This window comes from Sarcophilus harrisii, chromosome 1 (genome assembly GCF_902635505.1).
Source record: "Sarcophilus harrisii chromosome 1, mSarHar1.11, whole genome shotgun sequence".
NCBI classification, from domain to species: Eukaryota; Metazoa; Chordata; class Mammalia; order Dasyuromorphia; family Dasyuridae; genus Sarcophilus; species Sarcophilus harrisii.
In genome coordinates this window covers 632,341,804-632,365,250 of record NC_045426.1, presented here as the reverse complement: position 1 = coordinate 632,365,250, position 23,447 = coordinate 632,341,804, and the positions used below count along the sequence as shown (strand labels likewise).

The following is a 23,447-nucleotide window of genomic DNA, read 5'->3' as shown; positions in this document are numbered from 1 at the left end:
TAGCTTTCAGTCTTCCTTGCTGGAAGGAGTGTCCACAAGGTGAGATTACACACCCACCAAAGTATTATAGAACTAGGTAGGACCTAAAGGGATCATTTTCCTCCCCCCATCCCTACCTTTTAAAAAAAAGAGAAAGAAAAAACAGACCCAGAGAAATAAAGTTGCTAAGGTCACAGATAATAAAGAGTCAAAATTCATATCGATGTCCTTTAACTCCAAGTGCAGTGTTCTTTCTCCTGTGCCACACAGCAGAAGGGACTTGAGTGGTAAATAAGGTCACACAGCTGGTAAGTGGCAGAGCTGAGGCCACTTTTGCTCACAAGTCCAGGGCGCTTTCTGCTAGAGCAGCATTTCCCAAACCAGAACCCAGTTTGGAAATCAGACAATCTCCCTGTTGTAAAAAGTGCTTCGATGAGAAAATTTCTTTGATACTAAGAAATTAAATGTGAAATTATATATATACATATAAACATTATGTGGCAATTGGGTGCATAAAAGCCTTAATGTATTCTGTTTTGCACCAACATTTGTCTGCCTTCCCATCATATCCCCGGGGGCAGAGGTTGTGTTAAGATAGCCCCAGATTTTCCAGTGCTAGAAGTGCTAGTTTTTTAAAATCTAGAGCTATTTGCAACCTTATAAGTAACAGTGTAGCTCAATCTTCTTATTTTACAGATAAGGAAACTGATCGAGAAAGGCAAACTGACATGTCTATCATTACCCAGGTAGCAAATAACAGGGCCATGATTTGAATCCAGCACACTTGTCACTACACCCATTGACTTGAACATAGCCTAAAAGTCTTTCCTTTCCTAACCTCCTTCCAGGGAAAGAAATGCTGAAAGAAATCTATAAATAACAAGCAGAAATCAGTTTCATTCCAAACAAGACAATCCCATTTACAGAGTGTTTGCAGGGCCTGACTTCCTCCTAGGAACTCTGGATGCAGAAGCCACAAATGTAATTAACTCCATCCCTGTGTAGAATCTGAACCCCCACCCCCACCCCCTCTGAATGTCACTTTTGGAGTTGGGGTTCAAAGATCATCGTCATTCTGGTATGTTGGCAGGGGCACCACAGCAGGGTGTCAACACAAGGTTAATCATCCTTCCCAGCCTGAGCTGCTGCTTGTCTGAGGACCCTGTCAGCCAGCATTTATGGAGTAGCCGTGGTCAAGGATGTTGTGGAAAACGTCGTCCATCAGGGAGGGGTGCTAAGTGACCACTAAGGTCCCTTTCAACTCTGCAATGCTAGGATTCTCTGATGATTTTCCCTTTTCCCCAGAGGAGTCTGGGAGAAAACAAAGCATGAATATAAGAAATTACTTGAGAAGAACTACAGAGCAACCTGTCAACAAATATAAAATTAGCTCATTCACACATGACACAGTCAAATCTCATTTACCCAATGCTGTCAAAAAATCCCCATGGCTTTTCCAGATAACTGAAGCTTACCCCTCTAAGCAACAAAAGGGTTTTTTTTTTTTTTTATTGCTTCAGATCCAGTTCAGTGACCTACTTTCCTGCCTCAGTAAAAATAAAATATTTCATGTAGAAGGTCCATCTCTGATTTTTTTTTTTTTTTTTTGGATTTACCAAAATGATCAGCACTAAGAAAGCATTCATTGAAGGCTGGGATGTTGGACATGGCAACAACACATTCAGTTCACAAGGACAGATCTTGAAAATTCAGTACCAAAAACAAGTCAGCAAACATTGACTATAAGGCATGCATGGTATGTTGAAAAGCCCGTGTTCAGCACAGGGAATACAAAAATAAAAAATAGCAAAACCCTTACCCTTCAAGGAACTTAAAATCTGCTCTGAGAATGAGAAATAAAGAAAGAAATCCAATATAACCAGAATGTAAGTACACAGGAGAGGTATGATAAATTGGACAACAATCATTTTAAAGAGGGAGGATTAGAGAGAGATTTTTGTAGGATGTTGCACCTGAGAAGGACTTTGAAAGAAGGGAAGGACTTCAAGAGATAGTGATTGAAGGAATCCACCCCAGGAGCTCAATATGAAGGGAGCCCATTGCAGAATTTCTTTATGTTTAAAAAGCACCAAGGCTGGAGAGGGCAAAGTAAGATCAAAGAATATTTGGTAGTCCAGATGACCTGAAAAGAGAGTACCTGAAGTGTAGTGATATAAACTAAGCATGGAGTCATATCATAGAAAAAACTAAATGCTAAGCAAAGGGATTTTCATTTTCTTCCTCTAGGCAGTGGGGCACCACTGAGAAGATGTTGGATCTGAATGATGGCTTCCACATCAGGATAATTCTGCTAATAGAATAAGGAATGGATTAGAAAAGAACAAAGTTAGAGACAAGTTGGGAGAGTATCATAATAATTGAGTAAATCAAGAGGAAATGATACATGAATTAGAGTTGTAATCATGAGAGTAGAAAGAAGGCATATCCAAGATTTGAGTCCAAGCCTTATCTAAATGCCATATAAAGTCAGTGTCAAGAAAAATAAGAAATGCGTAGTTTCTCCTTTTTGTTCCAATTCTTCTTTCACAACACAACAAATGTGAAATTATGTTAAACATGATTGTACATATATCACCTGTATCAGAGTACATCCTGTCATATGGAGGGGAAAGGGAGTAGAAGAAAGGAGATAATTTTGAAACTCAAAATCATACAAAAGGAATGTGAAAAGTATCTTTACCTGCAATTGGGAAAAAATAAAATACTATTTAGTGGGGGGGGGGGCGGGGAAGTAGAACATTCTCATTGGGAAGAGCTTCATTTTCTGAGTAGATTAAAATAAAATAATTAAGTCCATTCTCTGATACATTGATTAATTCAGGAATTCAGTTTACAATCTATCACCAGTGGGATCTCAAAGCATTTTTTTTCAGACATAAGCAATGAATCATAAGTATTAGAGGTAGAAAATGAGGCTAGGACTCAATAAAATTATAAAAATGGATGAAGTTTGTCTTATCTTCCTCCAAGAATCCAAACCCCTTATATCCTCTCCCTGTCTGGCTTATTCTACCTAGACCTGACAAAGTTCACATGATTGTAGATGTTTGTAGAGCATGTTGGTTAGAAAGCAGCTCTTCTATGTTATTTTTATCATCCCCACAACAAAACAAGTATCATCTCACATCACTAATACTTGCTACATGATCTTGAGCAAGACACTTCTCATGCCCTGTTTCTTCATCTTTGCAATGGAGATCATCAACATGGTGGGATAGTAAGAAGAATCAATCTTTAAGTCAGGAAGAACTAAATTTAATGTCCAGCCTCTGTCCAAAGGAAGTTCCCCAAATTCAGAGTTGCAGAACTGGTGTTGATAGGAAAGAAATTTTTCATCAGATATTTCCTTTATGCCAATGAAATCAAAGTTTTTTGCTTGTTTTTTAATGACGTATGATTGTTGCACTAGTTACAAGACAGGGTTGTGATGAGGAAAGGGATTGTAAACCTAAAAACACTATCTAGAAAAGTTTTTTTTTTTTTTTTTGCAAATAAGGAAAATGAAACCTAGAAAGGTAAAGTGACTTATCTTTGATCACATTGCTAAGAGATGATAGAGCCAAAACTTGTGCCCAGATTTTGTGATATTAACTCCAGTGCTTTTTCCACTAGACCCACTAGGCCGTGACTACTTTCCCAAATTACTCTCCAGAATGGTTGGATCAGTTCACAATTCCACCAACATGTATTAGAGTCCCAGTTTTTCCACATCTCCTGCAACATTCACTTTATCTTTTCCTGTCATCTTAGCCAATCTGAGAGGTGTGTAATGGTTTCTCAGAGTTGTCTTTGTTCAGTAGTGATTTAGAGATTTTTATATGACTAGAAATGGTTTTAATTTCTTCATCTGAAAATTGTCTGTTCACATTCTTTAACCATTTATCAATTGAAGAACAGCTATTTATTTTTAAAAGGATTCACTAAACTCCCAGTAAATATAGCAGAGGTCTACTGCAGCCAGCCTGAAGTCCACAATACTCTCAAGTATTGACCAAATCAGATTAAAATGAAATGTAGAATATTTAACAAAATAAATAAAAATACTGTAGAAAATAATATTAATATGTACTTTTCTAAATTAATATGCAACCTGCAAGAATCTTTTTAATAAAATTTAAAATTTTTAACAAATATTAATATATATATATATTTATATATATATTATATACATTATATATAATATATATTTATAATTAATATTAATATTTAATAAATACTAATAAAAATTTAAATTTTTAATAAATTTAAAATTTAATAAAGTTTAGTGCCTCTATTTCTATTTGAGTTTGACACCAAAGACTTTGTGCCATATGAGACATTTTTTGATGAAAATTTTTATAACTGTACATATTTTTTATGTGATTTTGGGGGCCTGTTTTTCAGTGAGTCAGGTCATATGTCTAATAAAAATCTCAAAACCTCTAGTACACAGAAGGAGTATAATTTTCATACCTCTTCTGGAGATTTTCAATTGCCATGATTTATCTCACAGGTTTCTCATGCAATCACAATAAAATTAATTCTCTTTTTAGAAAGATATAATAAAAGATTAAATATGGAAATGCTTCAAAAATTGTAAAGTGTTATGTAAATGTAAGATAACAATGTAAGTTGTTGTTTAACACAAATATGTGATTGTACCTGGACTGCTTGATATGTTAAGATTTGTTCTTTCAAATGGATGGAAATCCTGCACTATCTCTTCTTCCCTCCTTCTCAGATAACTCTCACCCTAGCATATAGCATATGGCTAGGTACACAGTAATTACTCAGTAAAAATGTGCTGATTTGCATTCATGCAGCTATTCACCCATGGTTTCTTCTCTTGCCTTCCAGATGTGCTGGTGGATGGTCAGCTGTGTGACTGTGATGTTGTGGCAGACTGCCGAGTTGGTGACCCCATCCCACTTGAAGTGCGGCTAACCAATTGGAGCAAGCGAAATGTGGGACCTTTTGCCCTCACAGTAATCCCCTATCAAGACTACCAGAATGGTGTGCACAACTATGAGCTTCAGGATGCCATCACCTTTGTGGGATCCAACACCTTTTATATTGACTCAGTGAGTTGGTTTGTTCTTTTTAAAAACAGAAAGGAAAAAACTTCTAGGCTTAATGCCTGTGGATTTATTTAGTCCTGAATTCTCATCTTCTTTTGCAAAGAATATTATAATCCAATTCTACAACATAGAATTTTTCAGACATAAAACCTTGGAATTTTATAATCATAGAACTGTAGATAGAATGCTAGGAATCACTGAATCCTATGATGTTTGTATTGGAAGGAGTCTCTGAGGTCATCTAATCAAATCCAGTGCCTGTTGCCTACAGCCCAAGCCCTGCCTCATTATTTTTCACTTTTTCGAAGAAGCTCTTCCCCCTTTTTTTTTGTCTAGGTATGTTACTAGACTAATGAGACTAAAGCCCATTCCACAAGTGTGCACAAAGTCCTGTTTCTCAGAAAGCTGTTTGGCCCCTGAAATGGCTCGCTGCCAGTGCTGAGACACTGGCACCTGAAATTGAAAAGTGAAGAACAAAAACTCTCACTAGGAAATGTCAAAGAGACCAAGAGGAAAGAATAACACATGTTGTGGCTGTACAAGCAGAATAGGCTAGGAAGATGAAAAAAATGACAGCAGAAAGAAGTTTTGGATCTTGGCTGTGGGAGATGAGTCTTCAAGGTCTTCTGACATATTCCTGTACTGTTCCTTTTGAGGTCTCAATAAGGAATAGAACTGAGTGCTGTCCATGGTGCTGATTGGCCTTGCCTCGCTATGGAGAGCAAGGAAAATGATTAGATTAGTCCAGCAGTTTCTGTGCAGATGGGGAAAAAGGGGTAAGGTGGATAAGAATGGAGCTGATGCACAGTAGAGATGCAAGAATCTGTACCTGAAATAGACACAAGCTCAAAACCAGGGATCTTAACAGCGGGTTCTTAGAGGAGAGTAGGAAGAGGTGAGAGGCTGAGCGTCACAAATTATGGTTGTTCCTTTCACTGAGAGCAGACTTTAGTTTAACTATAGGTGTCTAACCTGGTGTGACCAGCCGTGCTCTCCAGTTTCACCTAAGTCTTTTCACCTAAAGAGTTCCCATCCTTGCTTTGTTATGTCTTTCTGAAGTATTTATTAGGTGCCTCTGTATTCATTACAGGTGGAGAAAATGTAAAGGGTTTAGGGACAACAAGTTCAATATGAATCAACTATGTGATATGGCTGCTTTTTCTAAACAAACAAACTAAAACACTATTTGAATCATGGACTCAAGACTTAAGGTTTATACTTGGGATCATCCTGATGTTGTCTGTTAAGACTTTATCTGAAGTACTTTGGTCTAGTCACTATGTTTCAAGAACGTGGCATGTAAGGATATGTCAGAAGTGTAGTGAGGGGAGTGAAGACTATGCTATATGAATTAGTTGAAGGAACCTGAGATGTTTAGCCTGAAAAAGAGAAGACTTAGAAGACATATGACAGCTGCCTTCAGATATGTGCAGATAGGACTGTGGAAAAGGAAATAGATTTGACCCCATCTCCAGAGTATAAAACTAGAACTATTTAGTAGAAATTACAGGGAGACTTAACATGAGGAAGAATTTAACAGTCACAGCTATCCAAAATGCCTTTTGCAGTAATGAATTCCACAACACTGAAAGGGTTCCTACAAAGGATGATCACCTATTGGGATGCTAAAAAGGATAGGGCATAGTGGGAACCAGCAGTCTATAACACATTATAAATAAGGAATTACAAAGGAAAGGGATATTATCAAAGAATTATATGACCAAAAAAGAAGATAGGCGGATCGTGTACTGAGAGTAAAGGATGAGCAATAGTGTGTTACATTCTGCTTGGAACAACTGATTTAATATAATGCTATTTTAAAGATCTGTTCTTTTAATTTAAAATAAACCCCCAAAAATAGAAAAATAAAGGGAAGTATATTTCCTGCCTAGACAGCCCATGTACTCAACTGGCGTTCTCCCAATGTCAAGAGCAAACAAGAATGTGCCCCAGCACTTTGGGCAGATATCCTTCTAGGGAACACATGAGAAGATATATATGGAAGGCATAAGAGATAGCTAGATATGGTTGAGTTGTCATTTGCAGCAATGGAGGGAATTACACCCCACCTATCAATAAGATCACAAATCTATTGGAATATTAGAATATTTAAACAAAACTTGCTTTTATTCTTCTAGAAACCTTTAATGCATGTAGGTGGTACAGTAGATGGAGTCTAGATTAGGAAACACCGAACTCATATATGGCCTCAGATACTTAACCACTGTGACTCTAGACACTTCATTTCTCTCTGTTTCATTCTCCTCATCTCTAAATAGGGATAATAATAGCACCTACTTCCCAAGGTTGTTGTGAAGATAAAATGAGATAAGTTTTTCATACCTTAAAACATTATATAAATTATAGTTTTACTGTTATTATTAGTTTTATTTTTATCATAATCACTACTCAGGTCCATCTTTGGTCAGTCAGACTCTGTGTGTCTAACAGTGGACACATACTTGAAGTCTTGCCAGGTTATAAAGAATATTTAGAATTGTTCTTGACTCTTCTGATTCCTCCCACCACAGAAAAATGCATTTTCTCCAAAATGGAATCTGAGAATGTTAGAATTGGATTAGATGGGGTCTTAGAGCATAAGTCATGAAGTACTCCAGATGGATCTATGATCTCATTAATTCAGAAGTTCTCTCCAGTGATGCAGATAACAACCTGTCTATGATTGTTCTCATATGTAAAACAAATTTATATCAGTAGCATCTACTAGACTGAACTTTACATTTAGAAAATAATAATGAAAAAAGGATTAGCTCCCCAAAACAAAATCCTGCCATATGAAAGTCTTAATGTCTAATTTAGCAACTTCATGACTCTTTTGCATGTTCTCCCATAATATGGAAGTTTCATAGATAGAATAATAATAATTATAATAGCTAATCAGTAAAATAGCATTTTTTAGTTTACTGAAATTCATAAATATATACACTAGATAAATATAATCTCATCTGATCTGCACTCCTCCCCCCCCCATTAACTGTAAAGTTGGTGCTATTGTTATGCCCATTCTATAAATGAAGAAACTGCGATCAAGCAAGTTGAAATGATTTGCCTTTAGAATGAAAGATCTGGAAAGGAGTAGAATGTTAGTTCTAGATGGAATCTTAGAATTAACCTAACTCATCCCCTTTAATTTAGATGATGAAACAGAGGTCTAGAGGAGGGAAGTCATTTGTCCTCATTCCTGGATACTGAAATCATCAAAAAGTGGAAAAATATTTGTCTTAAGATCTTATTCATTCTTCCCTATTATTACTGATCCCTTTTCATTTACTTGCAAGAGATGGCCTAAAGAGAGACTGGCCCAGACTTTGCCTTTGTCTTTTTTTAATGGAATCACATTTGTTTAGATTTTCACAAAGGCTGTTTTATGCCTCTTAATAAGTTGAAGAAGTCAGAAGTTCCTTTGGGAAGGAAGAAATGTAAAGATGGATTCCAATTTGAGGTGCAAATTAATTGCCTCTTGGTTAAATTCCTTAAAGGAAACTTGGTTTGAAACGCAGTGATATTTCTGGAGAGGCAACATGGCATAATGAAAAGAACCCTGACCCTTGGACCTGGAGATCTGCTCTATTGTGCACGTTGGGCAGACAGTCATTTCTCCTCTGCAGAATGAGTCATTTGAACCACATGATCTCTAAGGCCCCTTCTAGTCCTAACATTCCATGATTTAGACCATTTGAATCATTTCTTTCCTTATGAATTGAGTGAAATTAACTATAAGGTCCTTGGGAAGAAGAACTGGACTTAGTACAACAATATTTGAGTTTGACTTCTGGCTATGATGCAAACAGTATTTGGGGGCATATGGAAAGAGCTGTGATGCCTGTGTGCCAGAAAAGACCCAAGTTCTAGTCCTAGCTCTTCTGCTGCCTTGCTAGATAACTTTGAACAAGGCATTTCTCTTCCCTTTACCTCATTTTCCTCACTTACAAAATAGAAAAGTTTGGACAAAATGATCACTAAAGTATCTTCTAACACAAAATTCCATGAGGTTATGACTTTGGGCAAATCATTCCATCCCTATAAGTCTCAATTTTGTCATTTAAGTAAGGATCTATTCATTCACTTATTAAGAAACCTACTGTGTGATTAGCTGCTGATAGTTAAACCAGGTAGTGTAAAAACAGAGAAAGAAAATTATAGACCAATTTCCCTAATGAATATTGATGCAAAATTTTTAAATAAAATACTAGCAACAAGATTACAGAAAGTCGTCCTCAAGATAATACACTATGACCAAGTAGGATTTATACCAGGAATTCAGGAATGATTCCATATTAGGAAAACTATTAGCATAATCAACCTTATCAATAACCAGACTAGCAAAAATCATATCATTATCTCAATAGATGCAGAAAAAGCATTTGATAAAATCCAACACCCATTCTTATTATAAACACTAGAGAAGGGCAGTCAGGTGGCACAGTGAATAGAGTACCAGCACTGAAGTCAGGAGGACCTGAGTTTAAATATGGTCTCAGACATTTAACCCTCCCTAGTTGTGTGACTCTGAGCAAGTCACTTAACTCCATTTACCTCAGCAAAAAACAAAAACAAAACACTAGAGAGCATAGGAATAAATCGACTTTTCCTTAAAATGATCAGTAACATCTATTTAAAACCATCAGCAAGCATCATATGTAATGAGGACAAACTAGAATCATTCCCAATAAGATCAAGAGTGAAACAAGGCTGCCCACTATCACCACTACTATTCAGTATTGTATTAGAAATGTTAGCTTTGGCAATAAGAAAAGAAAAAGAAATTAAAGGAATCACAGTAGGCCATATAAGGAAATCAAATTATCACTCTTTGCAGATGATATGATGGTATACTTATAAAACCTTAGAGAATCAACCAAAAAACTACTAGAAACAATTCACAACTTTAGCAGAATTTCAGGATACAAAGTAAATCCACATAAATCATCAGCATTTTTATATATTATGAACAAAGTCCAGCAGCAAAAGATACAAAAATATTCCAATCAAAATAACTGTCAATAATATAAAATATTTGGGAATCTATTTGCCAAGGGAAAGCCAAGGGAAATAATACTATATGAATACAACTAAAAAACACTTTCCACACAAATAAAATCACATCTAATCAGTTGGAAAAATATCAAGTGCTCATGGGTAGACCAAGCAAATATAATAAAAATGACAATACTACCTAAATTAATCTACTTTTTTCATGTCATACCAATCAAACTCCCAAGAAATTATTTTACAGATCTAGAAAAAATAATAATAAAGTTCATCTGGAAGAACAAAAGGTCAAGAATTTCAAGGGAATTAATGAAAAAAAAATGCAATGAAAGTGGCCTAGCTGTGCCAGATCTAAAACTATATTATAAAGCAAAACCATTTAATAATGGCTAAGAAATAAGGTAGTTGATCAGTGGAATAATTAGGATTTACAGGACAAAATAGTCAATAACTATAGCAATCTAGTTGCCGAACCCAAAGGCCCTAGCTTTTAGGATAAGAACTCACTATTTGACAAAAACTACTGGGAAGAAATTAGGGCTTGACCCACACCTAATACCACATACCAAGATAAGATCTAAATGGGTTCGTGTTTTAGACATAGTGATAGTATAAGCAAATTAGAAGAACATAGAATATTTACTTTTCAAATCTGTGGAGAGGGAAGGAATTTGTGTCCAAAGAAGAATTGGAACTCATAATTAAACACCAGATAGGTAATTTTGATTATATTAAGTTAAAAAAATTCTTGCACAAAACAAAACTAATGCAGACAGGATCAGAAGGGAAACAATAAATTGGGAAATCATTTTTACATTTAAGGGTTCTGATAAAGGCCTCATTTCTAAAATATAGAGAGAATTGACTCAAATTTATAATAATTCAAGCCATTTTCCAGTTGATAAATGATCAAAGGATATGAGCAGAAAATTTTCAGATAAATTAAAACCATATGAAAAGGGGCTCTAAATCACTATTGATCAGTGATTAAGACAACTCTGAGATACCACTACAACCTCTCAGATTGGCTAAGATGACAGGAAAAATTAATGATGAATGTTGGAAGGGATGTGGGAAAAATGGAACAATAATACCTTGTAGGTGGACTTGTGAACAGATCTAGCCATTCTGGAGAGCAATTTGGAACTATGCTCAAAAAATTATCAAACTGTGTATTTCCTTTAACCCAGCAGTGTTACTATTGGGCTTATATCCCAAAGAGATCTTAAAGGAATGAAAGGGACCCATGTGTGTAAAAATGTTTGTGGCAGCCCTTTTTGTAGTGGCAAGAAACTGGAAACTTAGTGGATGCCCATCAGTTGGAGAATGGTTGAATAAATTATGGTATATGAATGTTGTGGAATATTATTGTTTTATGAGAAATGATCAGAAGGATGATTTTAGAGAGGCCTGGAGAGACTTACATTTACTGAGGCTGAGTGAAATGAGCAGAACCAGGAGATCATTATACATAGCAACAAGAAGACTATATGATGATCAGTTCTGATGAATATGACTCTTTGAGACGACATGTCTGATTCCAGTTCCAATGATCTTGTGATGAAGAGAGCCATCTACATCCAGAGAGAGGACTGTGAGAACTGAATGTGGATTATAACATAACATTCTCACTCTTTTTGATTGTTGTTCACTTGCATTTTGTGTCCTTATTCATTTACGTTCTTTTTTTGATCTGATTCTTCTTGTGCAGCAAGAGAATTGTATAAATATGTTTATACACACTGGATTTAACATATATTTTAACATGTTTAACATATATTGGATTGCTTGCCATCTAGGGGAGAGGGTCAGGGGAAGGAGGAAAAAAATAGAAACATTGTTGTCAAATTACCCGTATATATGTTTTGAAAAAAAAAAGCTGTGAAAAATTTTTTTAAAAGAACATAGTTCAATAAGACTGGAAAGCTTGATTGGGGCTGCCTTGTGAAGGGTTTTGAAAGCTAAAGAGAGTTTATCCTAAAGGTGATAGGGAGACACTTATATGTATTGACTAAGAGGGTGATAGTGTCAGACTTATACTTTAGAAAAACCACCAGCAGTTCAGTGGACATTGTTTTGGTTTAGGGAGATCCTTGAGGCAAGGTTGATGAAGGCCTACGCTGAAGTAAGTAGAAAGATGGGATTGAAGCAAAAGGTTTTATGGAGGTAGAAGAAAAAAAATTGAGAATTGACTGGATATATGAGTGAAGGGAAGTAATGAAATAAGAATAATGGCAAAGCAGAAACAATTCCTTTATTTTTTACAGATTTACAAAAGATACATGAGGGTAATAAGCATATTTTACAAGTTTTTATTTACTTCTTCCCTTACAACATACAGTAAATACAGCTCTGAACTCTGCAAGTGTTAATAAATGGTCATCTATTTGAATTAAACCAAATATTAATTTAAAAAAAAAACCTACTGTGTGATGGTAAGATATGAAGATTCTGTAAGAGACTGCCAATGCAGTGGTCCTTTTCATCTGGAGGATCTGAGAAGCTTCAATGGGGCTGGATCTTGAAGGCAAAAAAGGATTACAGCAGGTAGAGAGAGTAAAAGTGTAGGTTCTCAGGTATGGGGGATAGTTCTAATTAATACTTTAGAGCCCATAGATTGGAGAGTAAAAGACTATCCACAACATTCAATGAGTCAGCCAACAAGTGGCTATCAAGTGTTTCCTATGGGACAGGCAGGAGTGATCTTGTGTGATATCACATGCAACTACTTTCTAAAATACCATCTAGGCAATTGTACTAGTTGCAATAACATTTCAACTGCCTCCATCTTTGCTCCTCCAACAGGTTCGACCAACAGAGAACTCTGTGTGTCTGGGTGCCCTCCTCTTCCTCTACACTGGTGACTTCTACCTAAATATCAAGTTCCATGAAGACACCACCAGTAAGGAGCTGCCGCTGTCCTGGTTCTGCCTGCCCAGCGTCCACATCCGAGCCCAAGGACCTGACCTCCAGGCGTGAAGGCCAAGGTCATATGGGCTCAGGTGGACTGGAAACTGCCTAGCCTACATAACATTTGAACCCCACATTGACACTTGAACACCCATTTCTTCCCAAAGCTAAATACCTAACATCCTTAGAAAAGCAGTAAGAGAATTATTGAGACAGCTGTAGCAGTAGAGCAGAGTAGAGTAGAGGTTCTAAAGGGTATATATATGCATAGGTCCTCTCTCCCCAACACACTCTCTGAAAGAGGGAGGAATAGAAGGTGGATTGCTCTCTCAACTTTATTCTATCCTTGTGCCCTTATCCCTGGCTTTCTCAATCTTTACCTGAAAATGAACAGTCAGGTTATATCTAATTCACCCTTTCTTCATTTTTTCTATAAATGTCCTTAGCCACTAAATTATGTTGGCAAGAAGGGATTGTTTTTCAAGCACATAGCATGAGGAGTTGTGTTTATGAGCTTTGCCCTGCACTAGTGTGGTCAGCAACATATCACACCATACCCCAGAGATGGGAAAACTAATCCTCAGCCTTTCAAACCCAGAGCTGTCTCCCTGAGCTTTTTAAATAGAAGCTGGGATTACTTAGAGCCCACCATGGGCCAGTCATTAGTCAACACAAACACAACTTTAGCCATAGAGGGCCTTGGTATTTCCACACCTCCTTGATCCCAATTGTAGTTTAAATTTAGGCAAAATTTGCTATCTGACAAACAGCCTTTTGGGCTACAAAGCCCTAGAGAAAATTCAGAGTAATGGTGGGAGTGGACATAAAATCATTTCTAAAGACAACTTCCCTAGGGGTTACATCTACAGGAAGAGTAGCTTCTTTGGAGAGAAAAGAATCAAGCTAAACACTTCTCATTTTTCCCTAGAAAGTTCAGAGTTTCCCTGGATAATTTCAGACTTCTTCCCAATTGACAGCTAACCAGTCATCTTGGGAGTTCCTGTGCTATTTAATGGGGAGAGAGGAGTTTCCTCAATCCTCAATAGTAATAGTTTCCCCTGCACCACAAAGGCCTGTCTCTGATCCTTCCCTCCCTGGGTAAAACCTAGGAAATTATGCTTCCAGTTTCTGGGTGCCCAAGTGAGGCAAGATCATTCGGGATGTGGGTAGGGGTCCTATTGCCCTTATGAGATTTAATACTATTACTATACTTTGTATATTTGCATGAGGAAAAGAAAAGACCACTTTATTTGAACCAAATTGCCTAGCTCCTAACTCTTTTGAACCATCTGAACATAACATAGTTTTGGAAACTATATATTTACCTGTTTCCTGCTGAATTATTTCTAGGGAATCTAACCCCTGCTACCAATGACCTTACAATATTCATTCTCTTCAGATGTTTATATTACCTATAAAAATATAAAGTAGTCTTGGAGGGGCAACGTGAGAAGGTTTGATTTACTGTAGTCAGATTTTTCTTTAACTGAATAATTTAATATTCCCAATAGAAAGAAAAACACATAGATTTACTACATGGAATGGTGAAGATGTTGGATTTACCATAGCAGGATTCTCAAGGTCCCTAGTTTAAAGAAACAAAAAGTCCCTCTGAAGTATTATCAGGAGAAAAAGGCAAACCTCCTGATACTAGAAAGGGCTCATTCTCTGGGAATTCTAAACAAAACTAGGACCTCATCCCACCTCCCTCTGCAGTCAAGCCTCAGAGCTAAGGAAGGATGAGAATGATCTATCTCATTGTTGATAGTGCCTCTCCCAGCCCCTTGGGCGCTGTGCTGTTTACCTCCCACAGACTCACCCAGCCACATTCCTGTCCTGGTAGTTAGCAAACTTTAAAATAAGACCATCTAATAAACTTGAAGAATCTCAAGGCAGGCTTGTTCCCCGTCCATTCTTAGGACCCAACTCACAAAGTGCTCCCTCTATCAGAAGCAGAAGCTGGCAGTTAGTATAGGGGAAGTAGGAGTTTTGCCTGTAGTTTCTGGTCTTATCAACTATCCATTTTCCCCAAGCAAAGCACTGCTATGAGTCTGAGTTATCTCAAGTTACTGCCATAATCCCCTGATTTCTCTACAACAAGTGAGAGCATCACCATCTGCTGATGCTATCTACTAAACTTCTGGCTACTTTGCCCTGCCCTGCCCTGCCCAGAGATGTGGCTTTGTCCACCTTCAGAGGCAGAGAGGATTTTTAGATGGTTCTTGAAGGAGAATCAGGGCCCATGCATGCAGCGTGTCAAGGAGCCCATGAGGACACAACAGGGAGGTTAAGCTAAAGGTTATGATTGTCCTGGGCTCTTGGCCTTCTCTCAAAACAAAAGGTAATTGTCTTACTTGCTGTAACCCTCAGAACATCTGCTCTCGATAAATGTGGGTCCCATCTAAGTTCTATTGTCCAAATAAAAATCTTGCCTTGCTAAAACAGTTGCTCGTGTGCTTTCCTGGATATGGTTTCAGAGTATGGCCCTCTTTGGCTCAAGGAATCCACAGTGTTCTATAGGAAGAACAAACTCGCCTCTTAGCCATCTTTGTTCAAAACCCTTGATACAAGTCTTGTTCCCAGCACTCCCATTGACACTGTAAAAATAATTCACTTTGTGGCTTACAAAGCCCCTTCCCAGACTACCTGAAGGGCTACCTGCCCATTTCACAGCTAAGATAATAGGCTCAGAAGGGCAGAATTACTTGTCTAAAGATAACCTAGCACTTACTTAAATGCTAGGTTAAATCCACTGTCTAGCAGAAGCAAGCAGTCTTCTCTCATTTTGCCCATAGCACTGTACCCAGGGATAGGCCAGGCATGCACTAGGTGTCTGGGACCTGAATAAAAGGAAATTAATATCTAGGTGAGAACTGGCCTGAAGCATAGACAAAATGCCTTGGAGAGAGAGTAGAAGGAATTTGGATGAGTAGCCCATTCATCATTGGAGCTAGGAGGCAAGAGAAGGAAGAGAAGGTAGTAGTAATACCTAGGAAGTGAAAGTCAATGGAAGGAATGTCTCTGGTAGTTCATTGTTTCACAAAGCAGCCCATTCTGTTATTGGACAACTTGATTTGTTTTGGAGCCTTCTGAGATCCTGTGATTTGTTACTTACCAAAAACCCAAACATTCTATATTCCAATGTCCCTTTCTCTTTTAATATTCTATATTCCATGGTTTCATTCTACTCCAACATTCTATATCCTTTCCTTTCACTTCCAACATTCTATATTCCATGACTCCTTTCTTCTCCAACATTCAATATTCCATGATCCTTTTCACTTCTAATATTCTACATTCCATGGTTCCATTATGCTCCAACATTCTGTGTTGAGTTTTTTTTTTTTTTTTGAGACAATTGGGGTTGAATGACTTGCCCAGGATCACACAGCTAGGAAATATTCTATATTCTAAGGTCCCTTTCACTTCCAACATTCTATATTCCATGATTACTTTCTTCTCCAACATTCTATTTTGCAAGGTCCCTTTCACTTTCAGCATTCTATATTCCATACTTTTCACTTCCAACATTCCATATTCCAAGGTCTCATTCAACTCAATTCTGTATTCTAAGTCTCCTTTCAGCTGTAACATCTTATATTCTAACATTCTCTGAACCATAAGAAAGGCTCCCCTGTCATTACTATTGGACAATTAGCTCAGTGTTTCAAACTCTTGCACCTGCTAAGTTTCTTAGTTATTTTTATGCCAGAACTTCAGTTCCCAGCAGAAAACAACCTGGAAAAAAAAGCTTCTGAAGACTTAGTGCTGGCTTCACATAGCCCACAATAGTGGAAAGAACTCTACATTTGAAAACCTGTATTTGAATACTGACTGACTTTTTAAAAATTGAAAGCGCTTTTCTTAACATCACCTTTATTTCCAGATCTCTCTCTCCACTTCTCTCCTCCCAGATTGACTGTGACTTTTTCTAACTATGTAGAAATGAGCAATGAACTTCAGTGTCCTCATCCACAAAATGGAGTTGCTACTGAAATTCATGCTTCATGCCATAAAGGGTTATGAAAAAAGCACTTTGTAAACCTTAAAGAACTAAAGAAAGTAGTTATTCAAAGTTAGGGTGACAAAGACCCCAGCTTTTGGGATAAGAACTTACTGTTTGACAAAAATTGCTGGGAAAATTGGAAACTAATATGGCAGAAACTAGGCATTGATCCACACCTAACACCGTACACCAAGATAAGGTCAAAATGGGTTCATGACCTAGGCATAAAGAATGAAATTATTAATAAATTAGAGGAACACAGGATAGTTTACCTCTCAGACCTGTGGAAGGGGAAGGTCTTTATGACCAAAGCAGAACTAGAGATCATTACTGATCACAAAATAGAAAATTTCGATTATACCAAACTGAAAAGTTTTTGTACAAACAAAACTAATGCAGACAAGATTAGAAGGGAAGCAATAAACTGGGAAAATATTTTTACAGTCAAAGGTTCTGATAAAGGCCTCATTTCCAAAATATATAGAGAATTAACTCTAATTTATAAAAAATCAAGCCATTCTCCAATTGAAAAATGGTCAAAGGATATGAACAGACAATTCTCAGATGAAGAAATTGAAACTATTTCTAGTCATATGAAAAGATGCTCCAAGTCATTATTAATCAGAGAAATGCAAATTAAGACAACTCTAAGATACCACTACACACCTGTCAGATTGGCTAAGATGACAGGAAAAAATAATGATGATTGTTGGAGGGGATGCGGGAAAACTGGGACATTGATGCATTGTTGTTGGAGTTGTGAACGAATCCAATCATTCTGGAGAGTAGTTTGGAACTATGCTCAAAAAGTTATCAAACTGTGCATACTCTTTGATCCAGCAGTGTTACTACTGGGATTATATCCCAAAGAGATACTAAAGAAGGAAAAGAGACCGGTATGTGCACGAATGTTTGTGGCAGCCCTCTTTGTAGTGGCTAGAAACTGGAAACTGAATGGATGCCCATCAGTTGGAGAATGGCTGAATAAATTGTGGTATATGAATATTATGGGATATTACTGTTCTGTAAGAAATGACCAACAGGATGATTTCAGAAAGGCCTGGAGAGACTTACATGAACTGATGCTGAGTGAAATGAGCAGGACCAGGAGATCATTCTATACTTCAACAACAATACTATATGATGACCAGTTCTGATGGACCAGGCCATCCTCAGGAACGAGATCAACCAAATCATTTCCAATGGAGCAGTAATGAATTGAACCAGCTACGCCCAGAGAAAGAACTCTGAGTGATGACTAAAAACCCATTACATTGAATTCCCAATTCCTATATTTATGCCCACCTGCATTTTTTATTTCCTTCACAAGCTAATTGTACAATATTTCAGAGTCTGATTCTTTTTGTACAGCAAAATAACAGGTTGCTCATGTATACTTATTGTGTATCTAATTTGTATTTAAATATATTAACATCTACTGGTCATCCTGCCATCTGGGGGAGGGGGTGGGGGGTAAGAGGTGAAAAATTGGAACAAGAGGTTTGGCAATTGTTAATGCTGTAAAGTTACCCATACATATAACCTGTAATTAAAAGGCTATTAAATAAAAAATAAATAAATAAATAAAAACAAAGTTAGGGTGAGCTATTAGAGAGCCAGATACAGGTAAGACAGAGACAGAGGAGAAACAAAATTATAGGTGGGTTTGTAAGGAAGCAGAGGGGAAGAGACAGACACAGGAAGAGAGGGAGGGAAGAATGGAGGGAGGGAGAGGGAAAAAGAGAGGGAGGGGAATAGAGAGAAAGAGAGACAGAGAGTGATACAAAAAGAGGGGGAGGGAGAGAGAGACACACACACAGAGACCCAGATTGAAATGAAGTGGCAGCCTAGAGAAGGCTGCCAATCCCTGGCCCTGAGGGACAAAAGCAATGGCCTATGGACAACTGCAAAGTATGATGGGGTGAGCTGGGGGCACTTCACAAACAGCCCTGGGGAGAAGCTCTGAAAACAGAGCTGGAGTGCACAGAACTTTTTCTGCTACTTGGGAATGAATCGATTTAATTGCCACAAAGTTCCGGTGGGAAAACAGTGGTTGAGAAATTAAGTCTTGGGGGGGAGGGGGGGAGAGCAACATGGAAAGAACACTGGACTAGAAGAGCAATTTCCATAAAGATCACAATAACATACAGGATGGGAATTCGGAAGTCTGCTGGATGAGTAGGGAAGCATGAGTCACATCTCTCTTCAAGGGAAACCGTAGACAATAGGTGTGGAAGGAGGCTAGAGTGGGCAGTGGCTGCAAGAAGAAGCCCAGCCTCCCTGCCGCTGGCTGCTGGACAGGTCCTTCATGCCGCTGTTGGGCAATTGTTCCAGGCGGAATCAGGCAAGCTCTTCTGAGGGTCCAACTGGGTGATTCAGGGGTCTCACAATAGCTGAAGTCTTTTTTTTCTCATCATCATTGGCTTGGCTGGATGCATTTTGGTTGGGATGTTGCCATGCTATATTCATCTAGAGTGTTAGTCCTTTCTATTAGCAGAAAAACTTTTAGTTCTTGAGAGACAGAAGTTTCGTCGCTCTGCTTCTGACACAACACATTTTTCTCCCAACTTCATCCATCTTCTCCATATGCATCCAGGGAATTCTCATCATTCCTACTCAGCTACTTTCCTGGATTTTATCATCTCTAGAAACTCCATTTTGCAAGATGAAATCAAGTCATATACAGAAACCTCAGATCATTTCCTACCCTAGCTAGTTCATCCTAGTTCATCATCAATCCTCCCCTTCCCTCTGCATAAGCTCATCATTTCTCTTCAATACCTTGGTAACCTCCCTCCCCTCCCTTATCTTCTGTTAGATTGTGAGCTTCTTGAAAATAGGAACTGTCATTTCTTTGTATCTCCAGCATTTAGCAGAGTACCTGGTACATAGTAGATACTTATAAATCTTTATTGATTGAACTCCAGATATTTTTACTGACTATCCCTCATATCTAGAATTCTTTAATCAATATTTAGCATTTATTAAATATCTGCTGTATCCCAAGCTCTCTATTATGCTGAGAATACTCCAAAAAAGGCAAAAACAAACAATCCCTTGCAATCACTTCTGTTCCGACTTTTTCCCTCCCTCCCTCCGCCCCCTCCCCTAGACTAAATAGAACTGCTTCATGTTCTGGTATAACAAGAAGACAAGGTATATTAGAACAATGAAGAAATACCAACACTTCACTGGCTGGAACAGCTTTGGTATAGATGACATTGATGACTGAAATAGAAGAACTTCAAAAGCACAAGGAGACTGAACTTTAGGGTGCTTTTTTATGTACCTGGTACATGACAAAAACCAGGAATCAGATCTTACCTGAAAGGACTTCATACTGCTTTTTGTTATGATATTCTTGTGTCAAGTAACCCCGCGATATATTAATGTAGGGAAATTATAAAAAAAAAAAAAAGATATCAATTCTAAACCCAGATGAGATGAAATAAAAGTGGGAAATGAAAAGTTATTTAAACTTGAAGAAGAAAAAAAAAGGAAAAACTTAAAGGCATTATGAAAATTTACACAATACACTACAGAACTGCTTAATAATTAAATAAATGCCCAGACATAAAGCAATAAAGTTGATCTTTTTAAATAACTTTGAAAAGGAGATTAGCCTTCTTAAATGGAAATTTTGAAATGCTTCTTTTGCATTTGATGACACAAATCCAAGAACTACAAGGCCAAGTATAAAAGAAACTATACAAAAATAGATTAATTTTGAAAAACTGGTATGATGAATCAAAAAATTATTCTCAGATATTATTTAACAAAGAATATAGCATAATTTTAGAACCTAAATACTTTAGGAGTATATTCTATAACACTTGGAGCAATGAGAAACATAAGGAAAAGGTTGAACTATCCAGGAATAGTCTTCAGGGTAAATATAAAATATCAGCATGGCATAAGGGGCTTGAAAAAACTAATGAAGAGTTGCAAAAAGACTCTAGAAACACATAGTTATCTAGCCATAGTGGAACATTTTAAAGCACATATTTCTCTTCTAATGACAAAGGGAAAAAACATATATAAGAGAAGCTAAACAAAATACATCAGAAATCCTTTAATATTATTGTTATTATTAAAGCTTTTTATTTACAAAGCATAATTTTTCTAACATTGACCCATGCACAACCTTTTGTTCCAAATTTTCCCCTCCACCCCCTCCACCCCCTCTGCTAGCTGGCAGGTAGTCCAATACATGTTAAATATGTTGAAATACATGTTAGATCCAACATATTTATAGTTATCTTGTTGCACAAGAAAAATCAGATCAAGAAGGAAGAAAAAGAAAAACAGAAAGAAAACAAAATGCAAGCAATTAACAACAGAGAGAGTGAGAATGCTATGTTGTATTCCACACTCTGTTCCCATGGTTCTCTCTCTGGATGTAGATGGCTCTCTTCATCACTAAACAATTGGAACTGGTTTGAATCAGCTCAGCGTTGAAGAGAGCCATGTCTGTCAGAATTGATCATCATATAGCCTTGTTGTTACGGTGTATAATGATCTCCTGGTTCTACTCATTTCACTTAGCATCAGTTCACGTAGGTCTCTCCAAGTCTCTCTGAAATCATCCTGTTGGTCATTTCTTACAGAACAATAATATTCCATAAACATTCATATACCATAGTTTATTTAGCCATTCTCCAACTGATGGGCATCCATTCAGTTTCCAGTTTCTAGCCACAATGAAAAGGGCTGCCACAAACATTTTTGCACATGTGGGTCCCTTTCCCTCCTTTAAGTTCTCTTTGGGATATAAGCCCAGTAGATACACTGCTGGATCAAAGGGTATGCATAGTTTGATAACTTTTTGAGCATAGTTCCAAACTGCTCTCCAGAATGGTTAGATTCATTCCACCAACATGTATCAGTGTCCCAGTTTTTTCATATCCCCTCCAACATTCGTAATTACCTTTTTGTGTCAGCTTAGCCAATCTGACAGGTATGTAGGGGTATCTCAGAGTTGTCTTAATTTGCATTTCTCTGATCAATAGTGATTTGGAGCATCTTTTCATGTGGCTACAAATAATTTCAATTTCTTCATCTAAAAATGAATGTTCATATCCTTTGACCATTTATCAGTTGAATAATGGCTTGATTTCTTATAAATTTGAGTCAATTTTCTATATATTTTAGAAATTAGGCCTTTATCAGATCCTTTGGAAAAAATTTTTTCCAGTTTTGATTCCCTTTAACTTGTTGCTTTTTTGTTTGTTTAAAATTTTTTGATTTTTCTTTTTGGACAAAAGATTTGTTTTTTTTTGGGGCTTTTCTTACAGGTTGGGAGGTTCCCTTTTCTTTTAATTTTTTTTTTTTATTGGTTGAAATTTAGCCTTTTTTTTTAATGGTTAGGTGTGAGTTTGCTTTTTTTCCCATACTAGTTTAACTAGTTCTGCCCTAGTTGAATTCTTTAATTTTGTTTTCCATAAGTTTGTTTTTTTTTTTTTGAATTTTTTTTTGAGGTTGATTAGTTAGCCAAAAAAGAACTTTGGGGTTGGGGTAGCTTTTAAGAGATTTTTTTCTTTTTAAATTTGATTTTTGTTTTTGGTAAAAGTTGGTTTTTTGGTAAGTTTTTCTTTTTTTAGGGTTTTTTTTGGGAATGTTTTTTCTTTTTTTGCTGGGAGGGTGGTGGTGGTTTCTTGGGAGGGTTGGGGTTTTGTGTTTTAAGTGGTGGTTTTTTATAGCCTTTTTTTGGGTTTCCTTCCACTCCTTGCAAATGGGTGGTGAAGTTGGCTTTGCTTTTTTTTTGGGTCTTTGGGGGTGGGGCTTTTAAAAGGGGTGGAGGTGGGGAATTTTTGTTTTCTTTTGATTTTGGGGGTTTTAGTTTTTATTAATTGATGTCTGGGTATGGGGCCTTTTTTGGGAAAATTTCCTTTTTCTATTCTCTTTTTGGGTGGAGGAATTTTAAAATGTTTTCGGCCAGGGAGGGTTTGGTTTTAATGTTTGGGGTTAAGTGTTGGCTTTTTTTTGAATGGGGTTTTCTTGGTTGTATTTCCTTGGAAATTTTTTTTTGGGGTTTTTTTTATTGCCATTGAGGTTTGGCATTTTTTTTTTCGCAATCCTGGTTTGGTTGGCCATGTTTTGTGTTAAAAGGAATTTTTGGTTTTTGCCTTTTGCAAATGGATGCTGGGGGGTGTTGTTTTTTAAATTTTTGGGGTTTTTGGGGCCATTTGGTTTTGGGATTTTTTTTTAGGGGTGATTGGTTGTTTTCTTTTTTTTTTTAAATAGGGATGGCTTTTTTCTCTGTATAAATTTTTTGGGGGTGGGGCCTCTTTTACTTTGTTAAAGTTTGTTAATTTTGTTTTTTTCTTTTTTTTGTGGAAAGTTTTTTTTTTTAAGATTTAAACTTTTGGTTTTTTTCCTTTTTTGGGGATTTGCGGTTTATTTTTTTAGGTTTTTTTTTTTTTTTTTTAATTTCAAAGTTTTTTTTACTTTTTTTTAAATTT

General features: G+C 36.9%; 1 protein-coding gene across 2 annotated transcripts in view; it reads left to right on the top strand.

Moving 5' to 3' along the window:
• Positions 1-15,417, top strand: part of TRAPPC9 (trafficking protein particle complex 9) — a 955,484-nt gene extending 940,067 nt beyond the window's left edge. For both annotated transcript variants that reach the window (XM_031955139.1, XM_031955089.1), the window contains 2 exons: positions 4,837-5,060; positions 12,876-15,417. In XM_031955139.1, coding sequence (XP_031810999.1) covers positions 4,837-5,060; positions 12,876-13,049 — 398 coding nt within the window. In that variant the 3' untranslated portion in view covers positions 13,050-15,417. The remainder of the gene's footprint in view (positions 1-4,836; positions 5,061-12,875) is intronic.
• The last annotated feature ends 8,030 nt before the right edge of the window (positions 15,418-23,447 follow it).